The 20,973-nt window shown below is 36.3% G+C and overlaps 1 protein-coding gene across 1 annotated transcript in view; it reads right to left on the bottom strand.

Moving 5' to 3' along the window:
- The window catches only part of LOC107757289 (netrin-G2-like), a 65,886-nt gene that overhangs the window by 13,439 nt on the left and 31,474 nt on the right, over positions 1-20,973 (bottom strand). Inside the window, exons 4-8 of the mRNA XM_016574731.1 lie at positions 11,160-11,332; positions 10,794-10,817; positions 9,779-9,949; positions 1,073-1,159; positions 292-429 (exon numbers count right to left, since the gene is read on the bottom strand). Coding sequence (XP_016430217.1) covers positions 292-429; positions 1,073-1,159; positions 9,779-9,949; positions 10,794-10,817; positions 11,160-11,332 — 593 coding nt within the window. The remainder of the gene's footprint in view (positions 1-291; positions 430-1,072; positions 1,160-9,778; positions 9,950-10,793; positions 10,818-11,159; positions 11,333-20,973) is intronic.

Genomic DNA, 20,973 nt, shown 5'->3' with positions numbered 1-20,973 from the left:
GGTGTGTGTTCACGGTGTGTGTGTGTGTTCACTGCTGTGTGTGTGCACTTTGGATGCAGAGCACTAATTCCGAGTATGGTTCACCATACTTGGCCACGTTATGTCACTTTCACTTTCACTGTATAGTTCCTAGCCATATCGGCCTATTGGAAAATGAGCCTATTTTCAAAAATAGTGGAGTGTTCCTTTAATACTGGAAGACATTTAAGAAAAAAGTTTGTTTGTATGTTATTGTCTTGTGCAAACTTGTCACCAAATTGTGATTGTGACATGTACAGAAAGTTCTCTTACCTGGCTGGTCAGGTGCTGTGGGTACGACTGTGAGTGTTGGACTAGACGGAGATGGCACTGTAGTTAAAGACGAGGTGTTGGTCTGGCTCGAGATGGTAGCAGCTGGCATTGTGGGCAGAAGGCTTGTCACAAGTAGCACTTGGGACAGTAAAATTACAGCGTTGAGTCGAGAGCCGAGAGAGTAAGTAAAGAGGGCCAGCTACCTCCTACTGTTAACACTTCTATTTTTAATTTTAGCTTTGGAAAACATACTTGTACTTATGCAAAAGAATACAAAGTCTGTAAAAATTACAAGTGGGTACATCTAGCTACATTTGGTTGTATAAAATAAAACTTTAATCACTCCGTTTTTTCGTTAAGAGCTGTTTTCTAGTTTTAATGTATTGCAATAAATGTCTGATGATAATGATTATTGCTTTTAGATGTTATTACTGATTTTATTATCCTACATTATATGTTTTTCCATGACTAGTATAAATTCAACCACAAAGCTAAAACAATATAAAACACCACAGACAGGCAATGCACTACGGTCCATCTACAACTAAACAGAAATGAAAAGGGACTTTAAAGTCAACATGAAATAAAAATCAGCACTATTTATTCCTTCAGAATTGCCTCATATTATGTTAGTGAAGTGCATTGCGAATAGCATTTCATGTTGACTTTCATGCAAAACAGGGAGCTAAAAGCACGTCCATTAAACAAGGTTTCATAGATCAAGTCTGTATCCACCAGCTGAACTGCTTTAAGATGCTAATGCAGTCTCTGCCTGTGTCACCTGGTGTGTTGGTGAGGGATTCAGGGACCTCTGAGCCGCCTGTAGGGGCAGGAGGAGAAGTCGATGTGTCACTGGAGGTGGCCGTGTCTAGTCAGCAGACAGAAGGATGAGCTCGCCAGTGCAGGGATCAAATACCACGACAGTATTGCCCATCAGAGCCTAAATCAGCCTGATCTCAGCTATTCGCTGACCACAAATAAAAGCACTGCTAAAGACACTTTGCTGCAGCCCACAGCAATAAACAGGACAAGCACTAAAAATAAGCACTCAGATAAGCACAATTGTGATGAGGTATGGATTTACACAAGACATCAGTCAGTCATAAAAACATGTCCTTATACTGCAGACAATAACAATAATGTGGTATGTCCATCACGGTCAAGGTGATATCATTTGTTTCATAGGTTTTCATTTATACAGTTTACACATACATTTTTATACACAAATTTATAGGTATATATCAATACTGGATATTTAACTCTGCATGCTCATTTGCACATTACCTTTGCCAATTTAAAAGTTATTTTTTTAAAACACAATTTTATTATGAATTTAATATTCATTTTAATATTAATTTATTTAACACCTAAATCTCTTGTAGTTAAGTGTTATATGTTATATGTAGTTATATGTATTTATGTATTTTTTATTATATATTTATAATATGTGTGTGTGCGTGTGTGTGTGTGTGTGTGTATTTCTTTTTTATTTCTTTTTATTTAGTTTTTTTTTTATATCGGCCATTACATTAATATATCAGGTAAAATTTATTATAACGTTAATATTGAATTATTACATTAATATATCAGTTTTTAATTCAAGCAATTTATTTAAAAAAAAATCTTTTGCATTTAATGTACTTTAAACCGTGACTCATACAAACAAACCAAAAAAAAATTAAACCGCATAAACACATTTCATTACATCAAATACACAAAATAATGTTCTTTTTAGCAGCATCATATGACCCCTTTAAATAATCTCCGTTATTTAAAAAACATATCGAATGCACTATGAGTATTCATAACATCTCTAAAGTTGTTTGTATAATAAAATGGCTTACATTTCAAATGTTAATATGACGTTGTATGTCTATCCAGTCACAGAAAAATGTACACATGCTAAAATCAGACTTTAGGTTTGAATACTGAGATCATGTTGTCATGGTAGCATCCAAACAGCACTGTTTTACCATAGTACTTTGGTTGAATGTGTGCACATACTAACTTGTGTATGAACTCATGTGTGCACAAACACAACGACAAAAAAAAAAAACTACCCTACTTAACATCAAATATGCTCCTCAATGCTGGCTCAATGCTAATCATCTCTGTCTATGCCAGAATTCACAGTACTGTACATCAAATATGGAACGTGGCATTTGGCGTCTCATGCATGTTAGCTTGTTTGCTGTTGTCTGGCTGTCACAGTAGGAGCAAGTGTCTTCCCTTTGGAAGAGGAATGACATGTCAGCTCACACTGCGCCGGTGCTGATGGGAGCTTTGGGATTCAGCGTGGGCAGCCCACAGTGAGCACCGCAGCAGGCCGATACTTCCTGCTCTCAGGCATGCTGATGTTTTATTAAGGTTGTGTCCCTCCCCAGTGTTTCATAATTAAAGCATGGCTGAAGACACTGTTCCCTAATTCCATGGGTTTATTGTATTTATATGGTTTGCTAATAAAAAAATGGCCCGTATTACCGATAGATGTTTTATTTAGTGTTGTGTCTTAGTGTCGTGGATGAAAATAATTTATGTCTCAGTCTCTCTGTAATAATTCAGAGATTCACACAGGGGTTTGTGTTGTTTGAGATCAGAGTGTTGCATTTTTATAATTATACAAACTGGTTTATATAAAGGGTGACATATCATGGAAAATAGGATTTTACTTTCTCTTTTGAAATAAGAGACTTTGATGTACTATATACTCTTTAATACCATAATGCAATGCAAAATTCCTTCCATCAGGATGATTATGGAAAGTCATGGCGCTGACGTCTGAACCAATGAATAGTTGAAAGAAGGTTATAAAGGGTTGGAACAGCATGAGGGTGAGTAAATGATGACAGAATTTTGATTTTTGGATGATGTAATACCTGAATGACCGACCACATTTACATATCATAGTTTATTCATTATTTAACATTTTTCAGTTATTAATTTCTCAAAAAAGTAAGAACATCGTAACAGAGGCCATTTACAGTACTACCAATCAAAAGTTCAGTAAGGTCAGTAAGATTTTTTGTAAATGTTTTGAAGTCTCTTATGCTTACCCGGGCTGCAATTATTTAATCAAAAATACAGTAAAAACAGTAATATTGTGAAATATTATTGCGATTTAAAATGGTTTTCTATTTTCTATTCATTTTAACATGTAATTTATTCCTGTGATGGCAAAGCTGAATTTACAGCAGCCTTTTGTGTCATTCTTCACTGTCACATTATCCTTCTGATATGCTGATTTGCTGATCAAGAAACATTTATTATTATTATTATAAAAAATTTAAATCTGTTGTGCTGCTTAATATTTGTGTGTGTGTGTGTGTGTGTGTGTATGTATGTATGTATGTATGTATATATATATATATACAAGTCTTTGCTGAATACAACTATTAATTTCTTTAAAAATCAGTCAATCAATCATACTAACTCCAAACCTTTGAACGTTAATGTACAGGGGTCTACAGCTGTTTTTAGGGGTCCCAAAGAAGGTCAAAAAATTTTCATGAAAAACTAAATTACTTTGTGTAAAAAAAAAAAGAGCCATCAGTCACGTTAATTGTATGATATTTAAAGCTCCAAAATGAAGATACGAAGAAATTAGGTTTTCATTATTGTGGCAGGTGTGTAAAATCACTGAATAGACAAAAAGCGGTTTAGGAGTTGATATGTTCTTGTTTCAACTGTGCTTTTTTAAAAATATTGGTCTATGTGGACTGTTTATTCAACGTCTTTCATAACGATTTTTTAACATGCTTCTTAACATGTGTCACACATGTCCATTCACACAGAATGATCAGTAGAAGCATCCAGAGAGGAATTATCATCCAGTGCCTTTTACCAGGCTACTAATCAAATTAGTCTCTTGCAGTGCAGTCATGCTTTCTAGACAAAGAGTGTATTTGTGCCTGTGTGAGAGAGAGCGAGGAGCTCGGTACAGGGCTGGTGAGCAGGGAGCGGGTAACAGGAGGGCAGGCATATGGCCATGAGGGGTTAACGTGAGAGCTGGAGCTCGGGCAGATTTCTCACGTCAAACCCCCCCCCCCCATCTGCCACCGAACCAGACCAGAACCAAAAGAGCAGGCAAAGATTGACCCGATCTACTGTAGACCGCTCTCAGTCTCTGGCCACATTAGAATAAGAAAGAGAGAAACAAAGAAAGAGTGTTTGTTTGAGAGAGAAAAAACAAACAAGACAGGCTTGCAATGTTGTGAATTAATGGCTCTGTTCCAAAGTCTAGTAAGCTGACTATTTAAGGCATCATAAGTGTGCTCCTGCTGTTCCAAAAGGTAGGAAGGATGACTGTGCTGCCTTCTAAGAAAATGCCTTTTGGACAGATTCTATGGCAGAATGTATGATTCACAAAGGATGCAATGCCAAAATGCATTGTGACATTCTATCCAAGATGGTCGACAAAGTATAAGAAATGCTGATTTATAAATATATTTATTCATTGCAAAAAGTATGGCTAAAAATAGTAAATGTAATAAAACAGTAGTCTATTTTACATAATATGTGTGAGTGCTACAGTATGAAAGTTATTTCCCTTAACCAGGAAATTAACGTTCTTAGAATTGACAGACAGTTGACCCTGAGAGGTCAAGTAAATATCTACAGCGGATCTAAATATTTATAATTAATTATAACTAGTTATGATTAATTATTCATATTTCCCCATGAGCTGATTCGCTACATATGTATTTTGTGCTTATTAGAGTTTCACAAACTCTAACACAAGAAAATCTACATCAATAATTTGATGTACTTGAAACAGGAAAGACCAAAATCTCCAAAACTGTTTTCCAAGATTACGTTTCAGTAGTATATGAGCATTTCAGAGTAGTGAAATGTAAGGTAACACTGTCATATTTTATAGTTGATTTGTTGTTGATGCTATTGAAATGTAGAACACACACTTATTGGATAAATTAATTGATGTTATTTAGATTAATTTGATTATTCTTTGCCATACCTTTTCTTTTCTTTATTAAGTTTTTTTTAAGTATATTTGTATATTTTATATATTTTTGCATTTTATATTTAAACTACTTTAGCTCAAAAATCAAATCAAATAAAAATGTAACTCTTCAGGTTGGTCCGGTTAATGTGCATGTAGATTCTAGAGTATGCAAACAGCCAAAATGATTGGCTCATTCAAATGAAAGGCGGGGCTTCTATTCCATCACGCACCATATTGAGCCTTACCATTTCTCCCATTCAGTTTTCCACAAATGGTCTGTCTCCTCACACTGTCTCTCCTGTGTGTTTGACTTAAAGCAACTGTATGTAAGATGTTATTTTATTTTTTCAATTACCATCATTCTGATGGTTAACTGACTTCTAATAAGGCGAATAACTTTTGTTTCTTTCTCACACTCTCCCCCAAACGTCTGTTCTGGGAGTATGTGAGATTGGTGAGTGGGTACGAAATTTCGTGAAAAGGGTGAATTATTACAGCAGCAACAAATGCACATGTGCAGCTATCCACTGTAATCATGACAGTGAATTCCACTCACTTAACTGTAGACAAAACTGCATACACTTGCTTTAAGGAGTGCTGGTTGTATGACCCATTAGGTTTCTGTCTGTTTAGATCAATCAGTCACTTAGGAGCTTCTATTTCAGTTAGCATGCTGTCTTAGAAGGCAGGCGCCAATGTAGGCTGTATAAGTTCACTTGGTTTTGGAACAGAGCCAGTTCCTTGCAGTAATTATGAATAATTTCACCTTTATTACGCACAGTTGCTCACTAAATCTTCAAGATGCTTCTCCCCGTGCACTGCCTCATACACTTGGGCATGAAGATGTGCAATAACATTGCCCTTGCTGGATAAATGCATGAGGGTTATTTTTAGTGTGATGGGAGGCCCACAAGATTAATAAACATTCATCATCCATTTCCTCCAAATTCCTGCTCTCTGTCTTTCTCTGTTGCATTCTCTCTCTCCCTCTTTCACTCTGTTTTCCTCTCTGTCTTCTCCTTTAGGACAGTGAGAGCTTTCTATCACAGTTTCCAAACACTCTATCCAGGAAAGAGGAATGGAATGAGCGGTGCTTCCATATTTTATTCCTCATCCTCTCACACAGTAAAATTGAATAAAAATAAAATAAAATAATGACACTGGATAGCAGTAGGGTTCAATCCCAGGACTGTTTGGAGATCATTTTGGTAATGATGTCTTGATTTGCCCCTGAAGCACATATGCTGATAACTTTCCCGTTTCAGTGTGACGAGTGCAGAGGTCACTGCTGCTGCAGTCCTACTAGAGCAACTAGATTTCAACAAGACTTGCTTCCACATTCTAATTTATTCTGGCCAGTATTTGCCGACTTGGACTAGAAGGCTTGTAAAATGACCAAACCCATTTTCTTTTTTAATATTGATGTTTACAGGTGGGTAAATCTGAAATCAGTCATACATGCCACAGTAATAGACTGGCATTCAATGAAGGGTAAAGTAATACACTGATTATTTCAAAGCAAACAGATTGGATTACAGAGTTAGATTTTTGATGTCTTGTTTATGTGCGACTAATGAGTTCTCACACATCGACTGAATTTACATTGCTTTCCAATTATTTGTGATTTCCTGGAAATTAATTTTTAAGAAATATTTAATAGTGATTTCACTCGAAAAAGAAAAGTTCTAGTTGAATACTTATTAAGTACACATCTACTGTTCAAAATATTTTTTTTCAAAGAAATTAATACTTTTATTCAGCAAGGATGCATTAAATGGATTAAAAGTGACAGTAAAGACATTTATAATGTTACAGAAGATTTCTATTTCAAATAAAGGCTGTTCTTTCTATTAATCAAAGAATCCTGGAAAAAATGTATCATAGTTTCCACAAAAATATGAAACTGTTTTCAACAATGATAACAATAAGAAATGTTTCTTGAGCACCAAATCAGCATATTAGAATGATTTCCGAAGTGTGACAATGTGACAATGAAGACTGCAGTAAAGATGCAGAAAATTCAGTTTTGTCATCACAGGAATAAATTACATTTTAAAATATATTCAAATAGAAAAGGGTTATTTTAAATTGTCTTCCTGATCAAATAAATAAAAAGACTTCTTTCAAAAACATTAAAAAAAATATTTCCAACTACAAACTTTTGAACGGTAGTGTAATTAAAAAATATATGTAGAAAATAGAATTTTCCAAAAGACATGAACATTTATTTTGTTCATATATATGTGTATTTCAGTGAGAAATGTATTTCCATGCGCATGGGAGCTCTGTAGTAACGGCCTCAAACATTAGCTGCGTCCCAAATGACGCACTATACACTATGCACTTATACACTATGTACTTACGCACTATGTACTCAATCATGAAGTGTATGAATTATATATGGTTATTTTGTCATTCATAATCGGAGTCTGGTAGTCCCTCCCCCTTCGCTACGTAATTAAAGCTGCGACAGTTGAGTGCATGAAGTGTCCAACATTCCACACTTAATTTTTTCGGTTATTTAAGTGCATCATCCGGGTATTTAAAGTGCACTTTTTCTTTTTGGAATTTTCAGTGAACACATTACTTGCACTATTTATACTACAAAACGTCATAGAATAGTGCATAAGTATGCGATTTGGGACACACCTATTGTCTTTTTAATTTTAATGTCGTGTTCATTGTATTGATTTAAAACTTTGTTTCTCAGCTAACTGATAAAAACCCGTGCACCCTCACAGAAGTTACATAGCAGCCAGCCAATCAGAACTTGCAGTTTCTCTAGCTGTTGCTAGTTATCCGTGGGGGTGTTTGAGACTGAGATTAACTGGAATCCAGATGTTTTGCATGCAAAAGAAAGATCTGACTCAAGTTTCATAATCTGACTATTCAGATTTCAGCAATGTCCTGAAAGAGTCCTTGGTGAGTGTCACATCATTAAGCATACATAAAACATTACTTTTTGTGGACAAATGTTGACAGACCTTCAAAATCTGCATTGCATACTGTGGAAGATTATTTTTCCCATTCCAAACAATCCCAGTTCTTTCCAGTGAGGGTTATTAAATATTTCCAGCTTGGCAATGATTGAAAAAAATGACATCACAAACTCCAAAATCAGGCCATTCTGACAGGTCCTAATAATTTAGTTGATAATTTCAACATATTACTTTGAGTGAAATAATGTATTAATGTGTCTTCTGCATGTGTTTTTGATGGCAGGCAGCGGGACCCTGAGGCGTGTGAGAGTCCATGGCCCGACACACACCGTGATAAATTGCTCTCACTCCAGTGAGTGTTACTCATTGGTCAGAGGTTGGGAAGAAAAGATTCCCAAAAGCACTGTGATGGTACCATAGTACAGTTATGGTTTCAAATGGTAATAATACCACATGCCAGTACTTGTGGTACATGGGCAGGTGACATGACTTGTAATTTCTCTTAAGGCCATTTTCTCTTATATTTTCATCAATTTGTTGGACAGGAAACCATAAAAATAAAGCAATTTTAGCAATTTCAATAACATGGTTGTTGTTTTGCAGTATGCCATCAATATTGTCAAATGTTAATATATACAGTATAAAATATTGTTGAAATATATTGGACTTATCTAATTGGGTGTGTTTCCAAAAAGAGCTGGTCATGAATTTACATATTACATACCTTAAAATACTAAAAACTTAGATGAAGTATATAAAACAGTATAAGTATAAACAAAATCCAGTCTCTTATACAAATATATCCACTACCGTTCAAAAGTTTGGGGTCAGAAAGGTTTTTTTAAAGGCTGCATTTAATCAATAAAAAATACAGTAAAAAAACAGCAATACTGTAAAATATTATTACAATTCAAAGTAACTTTCTGTTTTATTATATTTTAAAATGCAATTTATTCCTGTGATGGTAAGACTGAATTTTCAGCATCGTCTTCAGTGTCACATGATCCTTCAGAAATCACTCTAATATGTTGATTTGCTGCTCAAGAAACAATTCTTATTATTATCAGCGAAAACAGTTGTGCTGCTTAATATTTCTTGGAAGAGTGGAACATTTTTTCAGGATTCTTTGATAAATAGAAAGTTCAAAGGAACAGCATGTATTTAAAATAGAAATCATTTGTGACATTATAGATTTCTTTACTGTCACCTTTGGTCAATTTAATGCATCCCTGCCAAATAATTACACCTAACTTTTCCCCCTAATGACCTCAAACTTTTTGAAGAGTAGTGTAAAGCTTTATGTTCATTTTCATGTCCATTTGTCAACTGCCCATATACATGTACCATGTAATTTACATGGTACTCTATGGTATTTCCTCAGAATACCATAGTATTAACATGACCAAAAATGCACTGTAATACTAAGATACTTTTTGATACTTTTATGCATTTCTGTTATGTTCTTCTAGTTTATCTAAAGAGCTCTTCTACTGAACACTGCTCACCTACTACAAGACTAACCTATTTTAACCTACAGACCATCACACCACAAACTGCACTACTCTATGGACTTTAAACCAGCTCTGACCTGTCAACGTGCTTACAGACGCTGATGTACCCGGAGTCTGGGATACTGTGACAGGTTGGACTGATCCTGTGGTGGCTGGTGTTGAGGTCAGTTGGATTGTGGGTGGTGTTATGGATGTAGTTACAGACATTGGTGCAGTGGCAGGGTCAAGCGTAACTGCTAGTGTTGGCACTGAAAGTGAAGAACAACATTATAGCCTGTTTTTTTCTTCTTCTGGCAAATGACTGGAGGTGCACTAAGTAATTTTTCTGGTCTTTGAATTGATACTGACACCTACACTACTGGTAGTATCATGCAAAAGCTAATTTTTTTGGTTAAAGATGACATTGATTTATACCAGGCTCAGAAGCACATTTATTACCCGTTATTAATTAATTCGACAACAGAAAGTGTCGGAAAAATGTTGGTAGGATTCAGCTGGTCATGTGATCTCAATATGGCCACCACCAAGAGAAGAGAACTTTCTTATCTAATTAAACAGCTTTTATGCAGCTGATATGACTAGATCGTTAATCTCATGCAAGTCTAAACCATTTGAAACTTTTTCAAAAGTGCCACTGAATTCTTCCGATGCAAAACTTAGTAATATATGTGCCACTAGCATCACTAAAAATGCAAAAGTTTCACCTTTAAGCTGGAAAAAAATACCAAGTGCACCTTTAAGAATAATCTTGAGGAAAAAGATTCTTCTACATTCCTCACGAGATCAGTCATCACCTCAGATTTCCAACAAAACAGCATTAGACCCCCACAAATGGGCAGAACTGCACTGAAACTTCCTATAACCTAGAGCGCACCCTCATACATCACTAGCCAGCATTACAATGCTTTGCGTCTTACATCACATGAAACATTTATGAAGTAGAAAACTGTGGAAAAATGCATCACACCATCAGAGTTCACAGTGACAGTTAAGGGACGGATCAGAACCGACGTCTTGTTAACGACATGAAATAAAGAGGCCAAAAAGAGCAAAAAAAAAACAGTCAGCGTATTCCATTAGCATGCCACTTACTGTCAGATGTTCCCGACGCCTCACCTGCAAACGGAAAGAGAAGAAGTTAAAACAAATGAGAGAGTTTATTTCTTGTGGATTTATTTTATTTATTCCTCTACCTCTCTGGAGCACATCTAAGAGTTAAAAAAATGCAGAAACCTGCCTCGCTTTTGCATGCAGTGAACGTACAGTAGCGATGAACTGTACATTTTTCCAATTCAATATGCCTGTTTTCGTTTTATTGCTAAGTTTACTTGACAGCTTTGTGCTATTCTACTTTCCTTAGCGAGTGAAGATGCCCCAGTTTTCTACACGGTACGTAAATCATTGCTTCCTCTCAGGTGTTGTGCGCGTTACTGAATACAGCAGGTGTATAATTCGTACAAATGTTCGGGGAGCCGTTCGGGGTGGGCAGGTATGAGCCGGGCTTCCAGGACTTGGCTTTGAATCCTCTCTCGCAGGCCGCACAGTCTTGTCCAGTGGTGTTGTGCTCGCAGTTGCACTGAAGGCTCCCGTCACGGAGGGAGCACTGACCGGCGTGGAGGTTACACTTACACCTGTGAAAACAGGGAACACCAATTAGCACACTTGTTACATCGCAGCCACAGGCAAGGGCGAAAGCTGCACCACTGAGGACGATTCCCACCTTTTATTTGTTACGGTCACTCGAGGTAGCTCATTAGCTCACCTACTCGGCTCAAGAAAATAGCTAGGCTAATTAGTGGAGTTAGACACTGTAGTGCATGGCTGAAACAGTACCTGTAGGGAATATTGTGGATTCTACAGATCTTTATGTTGTGGTTGAGGTGTATACAGTTATAAAAATGGGGCTTTTGGACCAATTTCGGGACAGTCAGGGACAAAAATCGAGACTTGAAGCGTTTTTAGTTTTTGCTTAATTACAGTGCATCTGGTTAGGAGCATGTGCACTGCTATAAATCCTATTATTAATGAGTATTTTGTCTTATTTTCCAGTTAATTTATAAAAAATTCAAACAAGAAAAATTTACTTGAATATCAACTGTATATTAGATATAGAACTAAGAGGATAGATGTATATCAATATATGAGTGTATATTGTCTTCATGCACTGGCATTTTTTTTTTTTTTTTTAAGTCTAAACATGATATTCTGTATTCATGTGAAAAAAAATACTGTCAGTACAGTGCAGTGTTATTGTAAACTACAACTATTAAAAATCAAAAATAAATGTTTTTGTTAATTCAGATAAAGCTGAAATAAAATAAAACAAGGTAACACTTTACAATAAGGTGTCATTTGTTAACATTAGTTAATGGATTAACTAGCATGAACAAACAATGAACAATATATTTGTTACAGTACTTATTCATCTTTGTTAATGTTAGTTAATGAAAATACAGTTATTCATTGTTTATTCATAGTTCACAGTGCATTAACTAATATTAACAAATACAACTTTTGATTTTAATAATGTATCAGTAAATGCTGAAATTAACATTAACTAAGATCAATAAATGCTGTAGAAGTATCGGTCATGCTTAGTTCATGTTAACTAATACAGTTAACTAATGAACCGTATTGTAAAGTTTTAGCAAATATAAATGGTGAAAAAAATAGATGAAAAAATTTTAGATAGATTTTAGATTTCTAATTTTCATTTAAGTTGATGTACTAAAATTATTAAAAAATTAAATAAAAATAAATTAGTTACAAATATTTTTTTTAAATATACATGACAAAAGCACATAACAAAATTAAACTTAAACTTAAAACTTAAATTAAAATTGATTTTGAAAATATAAAAATCAATTCTTATTCAAATATTAATGAATATTTTCATAGTACATAAATTATACTAAAAAACACTGGTGTAGAGGAGATTTTTGTCTTAATGCACTGGCATATATTTTTTTCTATTTGTTTTAAGTATAAATAAGTTCAAATCAAGTGAAAAATCTGCCAGTCTGCCACTAAAAAAACTATTAAAATCATTTTATTAATTTAAATAAAACTGAAATAAAATATAATTTTTAGATGAAAAAATTTAACAAAAAAAAACTTCAAGTAAAAGTAAAAAAGTAAACTTTTTTTTTTTCAGTTAGTTGTCAAGGAAACATTTCTAATTTGTGTTTAAGTTGAAGTATTAAATTACTAAATCGGCAATAAAAATAAATTAAAGCCAAGTGTAAATATTTAAAAATGAATAAAAATGACAAAAGCATAACACGACTTAACAAAACATTCTCAGATAGTTTTACTGGAAAACAAGTAGGAAAAGAGACCGATTCTCATAAAGAAGGCTTTTTTTTTCAGCTTGTGGTCCTGACCACTTCTGTCTGCACTTTTCTAGAGATTAGTGTGATCATTTTTACTTTCCTAGATGTTTCTCATCTTTCATCATTGTCAAGAATCTTCCCAAGACCCATGTTTGTAAGCACTATAGAGTCTGTGTTTGTGTTTGTTGTAGATGCAGGTGAGTTTGCTTCTCTTTGTCTCTGATGTTGGAGATCTTTGGGGACAGTAAACAGCATCTGTCTGCTCTACTCCAAATATAGCCACCGTCTACTGGGGGGGAAGGGAATACCTCAAGAAAGATGGAACGAACAAATGAGAGAGAGAGAGAGAGAGAGAGGGAGTGAGTAATGATTACCGCTAGTAATGAGAATAAATGGGGGATATTGAGATGGCCTCGCCTTGTCTCTCCTTATCGTTGGCTTTATAAGAAAAATCTGCAGTGCTCCACAAAATGTCGCTTCCCTCCTTCGAGTTTATGAGGAATGCTCCGGCTATCTGACAGCCAACTTTAAGGATAGTTGAGATTAAAGGTCTGGGGAGGAAAGCAGGTTAGTATGGAAATGACGACTTTTGCCATTACAATCTCTCTAATCAAATGAGTGTGTAAATCCCAATGCATCCGATTTTTTTCATCCTCACTAGAGCGAACAGCTATCCATTTGCATGAAATATTTATGAAGCCGACCTATATATTTCCATGCGGACACCCCATAACCAAACCTTGTTTTGCCGTATAATGAGGTCATACCTCGCCCTCTGAAGATTCCCTTGAAGAAAGTGATGCCAGCACTTAAATTATTTATATAATTTTTTTTTTTATTGTATGTATGTCTGTATTTACATATATATATGTATGTATAAGACAAGAAAGTGACACTGGCCAGACTCAAACCCTAATTTCCATGTGCAAAACAGGTACTTTTTAAAATCTGTTTCCACCTTGTATTTTTACTACATCTTAAACATGAATGATACATTAGACAGGATGGTTTACATACTCAATTTCATTTAATTAATTAGGTCTGTTTTTTCGAAAGCCTGAGGAAACAGACTCCAAGCCACCCTCTGGAGGCCTTTAATTCGTAATTAAAACCCAATGTCAATCACACACTCTTTCATTCGGCTGTTTCTCCAAGACAAAGTGCCCATCAAGCTCCTATCATGACAAATTAATCAGCGGCGTACCACTTCATTGCAGAGATTCTCGCCTTAAGGAAGACCTCTCTACTTTTGAGAGGCAGCGCAGGATCTAAAGCGAGTGTTAATCAATTAAAGCACGGCAAGGTCTCGTATCAATTTCTGACCAAATCCAGGGTGTGTGCTTTACAATCCTCTTAGGTACAGATTGGAATTAGAACCCACCCTGTGAGGAGCGATGAGAAACGGATGAGAATGAGTCTTAGTGTAATGTAGTGCACCGTGAGCAGATACTGTATAGATGTGTATGAAGAGTGTCTTGCTCCATGTGTTTGTTTTGCTTGAGTTGCATATTTGGGTGTTTCATATCTATAGACACTTTTATGCTCAGTTCTTTTTTTTTAAACTAACTAAAACTTTTGAACTAAAAGTAAAAAAATAAATTAAATAAAATAAGCAGCACAACCATTTTTAGTAATAATAATAAGAAATGTTTGTTGAGCAGCAAATCAGTATATTAAAATTATTTCTGAAGGATCATGTGACACTGAAGACTGGAGTAATGATGCTGAAAATTCAGCTTTGCATCTCAAGAATAATTTCTTAAAATTTTATTAAAACAGAAAACAGCTTTTTTAAAATTGTAATAAAATTTTACAATATTACTCTTTATTTTTACTGTATTTTTGATAAAGAAAAAAATGTAGCCTTAGTTAAAATAAGACACTTATTTCAAAAGCATTAAATAATCTTACTGACACCAAACTTGGTATGGTAATGTATTTATTCTACTTTTCCTTTCCTACATGAATTTCCTTTCATGTATAAATTTAGTTTTACTCTGAAAACTAATTAAATCAAATGTTTTACAATAATTACGACCCTTAGCAGTTACATCATTTCCACTACAACCACCAGATTTGCAAAGTTTTTTAAAATTTTTTATTTGTGTACTTGGTTACTAAGGAGAAAACCGCTTCAGAGAAACAGGAGAAATGTGATGTATAAAGAAAAATCAAGGTAAATATCACTAATTATTATTGTAACCTTATATTTGGTCATTTCCAGTCAAGCTTTAATTTTGTCAAATTATGCAAAAATTATTATATAATAATTGTATTTGTGTTTTTTTTCATGTGTATATATGTGTAAGTATAATTCTATAAATTCAGCACTAGCAAGTCCAAAAATGTCATTTCCACCACAGAATGCTGTTAAATGCAATAAATCATTAAATGTGATGGAAAATACATTGTAGTGAAAATATTCACATTGTTTTAGAAAAAAAATACAAAAATGACAGAAGTGAGCAATATACATACACACTGTCATACAATAGTGGGGTAATTAAGCTAGTGAGAGTATGAAAAGTGTTTTGAGAAAGTTAACACAGGAATGAAAGTGTTCCTAGTCAAAGCAACACCTAATGAAGGTGCATTCAGCACATTTAAACAAGTAGTGTTAAATCAGGAATTGCATCTTAAACAAAAGTTGCCAGATAGAAGCGGCACAGTCGCATCGGAGACTAATGCAGGGCAGCTGTGGGAATCTAACGTCCCGTGAAAAAAACAGCACTCGAAGTGATGCAAGCCCTTGGCAAAAACAATGCTAAAAAGAAATCTGTCTGGTTTGACAGCTGAATAAATGCCTGCTGGCATTTTGTAAATGTGCATGGAAAGTGAGTGTGAAAACTGCAAACGATACAGGCGCTAGCTTGCAGATTGGTATGCGTTCCTCATCATCATGAATATTCTAAATTATTGACACCTCACCAAAAAAAGTGCTAAGTAGACAGTAAAGTCTTGTGATTAAAAACCAAGGACAGAGGGAATCATTTACGCCACTGTTCAGGACAGAGAGGGCAAGGCTGTTTTGCTCTTATTAAAACGCTGGCATCATGGGGTTAGATGGGCTGATGAACCAGCTCGGGTGCGTTTCTAGCGCAGAACGCTGAGAATCAGGCAGCCTCACTGCAGGTTGCAGGGGAACAGCGGGAGGCATCCTGGACCTCAGTAGGGGGTGAAGTAGCAGCATCTTTTTCTGGGGTGTGAGGTGAGGTTTCTCTGCCCTGCACTCACAGAATCTGTGTGGATCCAGGGCAGCTATATCCAGACACCGCAGGGCTGAGACCCCACTGCTTGGGACAGGAACAGATCTCATGGGCATACTTGCTGCCAGGCTCTGCTGTTGGGATAGGATCAAACCCCTATCTGGCCATCTGTGACTGGAGAATCAGGAGTGTGTGATAAACATATGGCTCTTAATGCTCTGGCAAAACTAAAAGGAGAGATTGAGCACTAACTAGTCAGCTGTTGTGGATTCCTCTCAAAGCTTGAGCTACAAACTGTGAGCTACAAGTTGTGTGCGTGAGGCTGAGGAAAATTTAGCCTTCCTCTGGCCACAGGCACAATGTGTGTGTAAACACTAATTATCGATAGGAAATATATATATATATATATATATATATATATATAAAATCATTAAATTTTTATTTAGAATTTTTAAAAATTACATTAAAAACTATTTGTAAAATATTTCTTTTTAAATTACTCCCACAACTCTATTTATTATTTTTTTATTTTAGTGTTTATTAAATTCTCATTTAAAATTTACTTTTGCATTTTTTTAAAAATGGTAAGATGTATGATCAAATATTTCTTTTTATATTATACCCATATCCACATTTACATCATTATGTAGTCAAACGGGTGAAAATAAATTCACAGAAGGCTCTTTCTACTGTATCGTTATCCTAACAACTTAAAGCTTTTCAGATTGGCATTGACACTGGATTGTGCTGCATTACATAATAGTGGTTATTATTTATTATTCAGGTTGGCTGTCATGCTGATAAAAAAAATCATGCATATATGTCTGCACTTGAATGGCTTGATCATCAGTCTGATGTGAATACTGCTGTGTGATCCTCTTTTTTTAAATAACAGTAATAACAAATAATTTGCCTGGGGTGTTTTGTATGAGGTATGAAGTGTTTAGATAGCATGACCTCAAGCAATTTGAAGAGCATTTGAATGGAATGTGGCTTCAGATGACAATCTTTGTTAATTTTGTTTTTACAGAAAATGCGATACAGGCACTGATGTAGATCGATTTCTGAGTCACTTTAGGTAACAAATGGAATTGCAAAAATAGTGATTGTTTCTAAAGAGGTTTCCTACAAGTTTACTGTCAACAGATTAATTTAATTACAATTTATAATTGAAATCAATTAATTAATCTTACATTCCAGCTTTTATATATGTATATATATATATTTGGTCTTTCCATGTACATATTTTCTGCCACTGTCACCTGTCACTATTTTGGCTCACACAATTAGCATAGTGTCAAATCAAAAGTAGGTTTGAAACTGTGTCAAATCAAAAGTAGGTTTTTTCATTTATCACTCTAATTAACACATTAAATTGAGTTTTTGTAAAATCTGTAAAACTAAAATAAACACATGAACGTTCAGAATTTTCTACCAAGCACTATTCTCAGCCTTGAGCATCGCCCTGCTTTTGATGCAAGTAACAAATACTGTTTTTAAACCTGCCATTGCTTAGGTAATGAGCTTTTGGATACATCTGCACAACTGAAGACGAACATGACGTAATTCTCCCCAGGGTGTCGTTGATGAACGTTTATAGAATATCATTATGAGCATTTATGCCTTTATGGGATGCGGCAGCTAGATTTCTTTCAAGATTTGCTTAAAAGCGTCTGGTGCAAATAACGGGAGCGTGGCGCTCGGATGAATAAATACCCGTGAAAAAAACAGCACTCGAAGTGATGCAAGCCCTTGGCAAAAACAACGCTAAAAAGAAATCTGTCTGGTTTGACAGCTGAATAAATGCCTGCTGGCATTTTGTAAATGTGCATGGAAAGTGAGTGTGAAAACTGCAAACGATACAGGCGCTAGCTTGCAGATTGGTATGCGTTCCTCATCATCATGAATATTCTAAATTATTGACACCTCACCAAAAAAAAGTGCTATGTAGACAGTAAAGTCTTGTGATTAAAAACCAAGGACAGAGGGAATCATTTACGCCACTGTTCAGGACAGAGAGGGCAAGGCTGTTTTGCTCTTATTAAAACGCTGGCATCATGGGGTTAGATGGGCTGATGAACCAGCTCGGGTGCGTTTCTAGCGCAGAACGCTGAGAATCAGGCAGCCTCACTGCAGGTTGCAGGGGAACAGCGGGAGGCATCCTGGACCTCAGTAGGGGGTGAAGTAGCAGCATCTTTTTCTGGGGTGTGAGGTGAGGTTTCTCTGCCCTGCACTCACAGAATCTGTGTGGATCCAGGGCAGCTATATCCAGACACCGCAGGGCTGAGACCCCACTGCTTGGGACAGGAACAGATCTCATGGGCATACTTGCTGCCAGGCTCTGCTGTTGGGATAGGATCAAACCCCTATCTGGCCATCTGTGACTGGAGAATCAGGAGTGTGTGATAAACATATGGCTCTTAATGCTCTGGCAAAACTAAAAGGAGAGATTGAGCACTAACTAGTCAGCTGTTGTGGATTCCTCTCAAAGCTTGAGCTACAAACTGTGAGCTACAAGTTGTGTGCGTGAGGCTGAGGAAAATTTAGCCTTCCTCTGGCCACAGGCACAATGTGTGTGTAAACACTAATTATCGATAGGAAATGTCAGCAGGGACAACTTCCTATCTAGGATTTACCAACCCAAGTTTACCAAGCCAATCAAATCTATCAGATTACCAAGCCAATCTAAACTTTAATTAGGAAGAAGGGAATATCGAATTCATATTTTTCTGTGCTAGGGGATAAAATATTATATATATGATGAATAAATAGCAGTGGCACTAAACAAACACAGATAGACGGATAAAAGGCTGCCGCTGGAGTCCGTTGCTCTGAAGCAGCTGGAAGCTGCTGTTAATGGGAGCTTGATTTATTTTTCCCACAGTCCTCTCTCACGAGACACCCTGACTATTTATTCTCATTTGCACAGAAGCACTGCCAGGCTCATCATGAGGCACTTACGCAAACAAAAACGGATGGAGGAAAGACGAGGAGAGTGCCCGGAGAGTCACCTCGGGCCGGCTTAGATTGGTCATTATCACCAGTACCCGACTGACTTATTACCTCCATTTTAGGAGTATTGAGGAACAGCGCTGGAAGAGAATGTAGAGAAAGAGCGGCCATTAGCGAACGGTAATGCATGAACGTTTTCCAGATGGGCTGTACGGCCCTGAACTTGTTGGCCTGTTTGAGAAAACAACCCGCTTTGTTAACAAGCTCAGCATCTTGGGCCTCATACAGCTTATATTAGCAATGCTTTAGCTTCGTCCATTAAGGATGAAAGGTACAAATTGAACATGACAGCTCTCCGAAAATAAGATTCAATTCAGTTTGCACGGTGTTCAGGCAGCGGATATTGATTTATAAGAACCGCTCAGTAAGACCGACGTGGGTAATTGGCGTCAAATGCTCTTTTCTCTTCCTCATCCTAATCCATCCACAGGACCCTGAAAGCTTTGACCTTGGCTAACAATGCCCGATTCAGACTCCTCCGGTGGCGCAGCTCTCACAGAACTTCACTAGACGCCTGTTTTCATATTCCTTATTATCGCCGCTCCAGCCCCTTCCCACATTTTTGAAGTACAGCAACTAAAAAAAGGTCAGCCGCACAATAGCAGATCTGTGTGTGAACAGGCAGTCGCAGGGAGCTCGTTTCTGAATGTGGACTTTTTTTTTACTGGCCTGTGCCAGGGGAGCAGCTAATGAAAAATGCCCTGCTGTTTCCTCCCTAATGCCCGAGAGAGCTGCCCATACAAAAGTAGCACTTGAAGGGTGGTGGCAGACCAGAGACCTGGCCTCAACAGCCCTATCCCCCATCCCCGTTTTGGTGGATTTGCAGTTAAAAGGTTGGAGATACATGGGAGAGAGAGCACTCCCCATGAGGCCAAAGGCCCTTCCTGTACCACAGCTACTGAATCGCAGACGACCTTGAAAGCTTTGGCACCGGCAGCTCCTGTAAATTATTCACACAGGATGCAGAAAAGGGCTTCTTCTGCACTCCCGGACGAAAGGGCGGAAGCCAGAAGCAAGCACCGCCACCGCCGCTTCTCACGTGGAAGACGTGGATTAACGGTGAGGAAAGGAGACTTGCGCGCAACCGGAGAGAGAGACCGAGAGTGGTCTTGCCATTGCCTGTGCACATCAAAAAAGTTGAAGGAGAGAAAGAATAAGGGACGTCCCTTCATAATTAATTTCTCCCCCCCATGGAAACATCGCGATGGGGCCAATTATTGCCAGAATGTGACTCCATCGCCTGCTGCGTCACTGTCCACAGAGTTTATCTTCTAGGCATCCACATGATGCTCAATACAGTGAGATAGGCACACACTTATCTTTACAGCGTAAATCACACTGGTTGGTGTTGGATTTTAAACTAATTCTCTGCAATCATTCCTTTCATTAGCTTGTATTTGTGTGCAAATGAACCAATAGTTAAACAAGCAAAACAGCTAATCAGCAAATTAATGTATAATTTGCTATAATATGATTTATTATATGACATTATATTTTATATATAATGAAAATAATTAATGTAAATAACACTAAATTTCATTATCGCTTAGTCTGGTGTGTGTGCATGGAAATACTCCATTAGTAGTGACACTTTAAAGTTGTAAAAATAATATATATAAAAATATTCTTTGAAAAGAAAAAAAAAATAGTTGTTTTCAAATTATTTTCAAGTATATATATATATATATATTTATATATATATATATATATATTTATTTTTTT

Source organism: Sinocyclocheilus rhinocerous, unplaced genomic scaffold (assembly GCF_001515625.1).
Source record: "Sinocyclocheilus rhinocerous isolate Xijiao unplaced genomic scaffold, SAMN03320098_v1.1 scaffold293, whole genome shotgun sequence".
Lineage (NCBI taxonomy): Eukaryota > Metazoa > Chordata > Actinopteri > Cypriniformes > Cyprinidae > Sinocyclocheilus > Sinocyclocheilus rhinocerous.
This window is presented reverse-complemented; position numbering and strand designations above follow the sequence as displayed.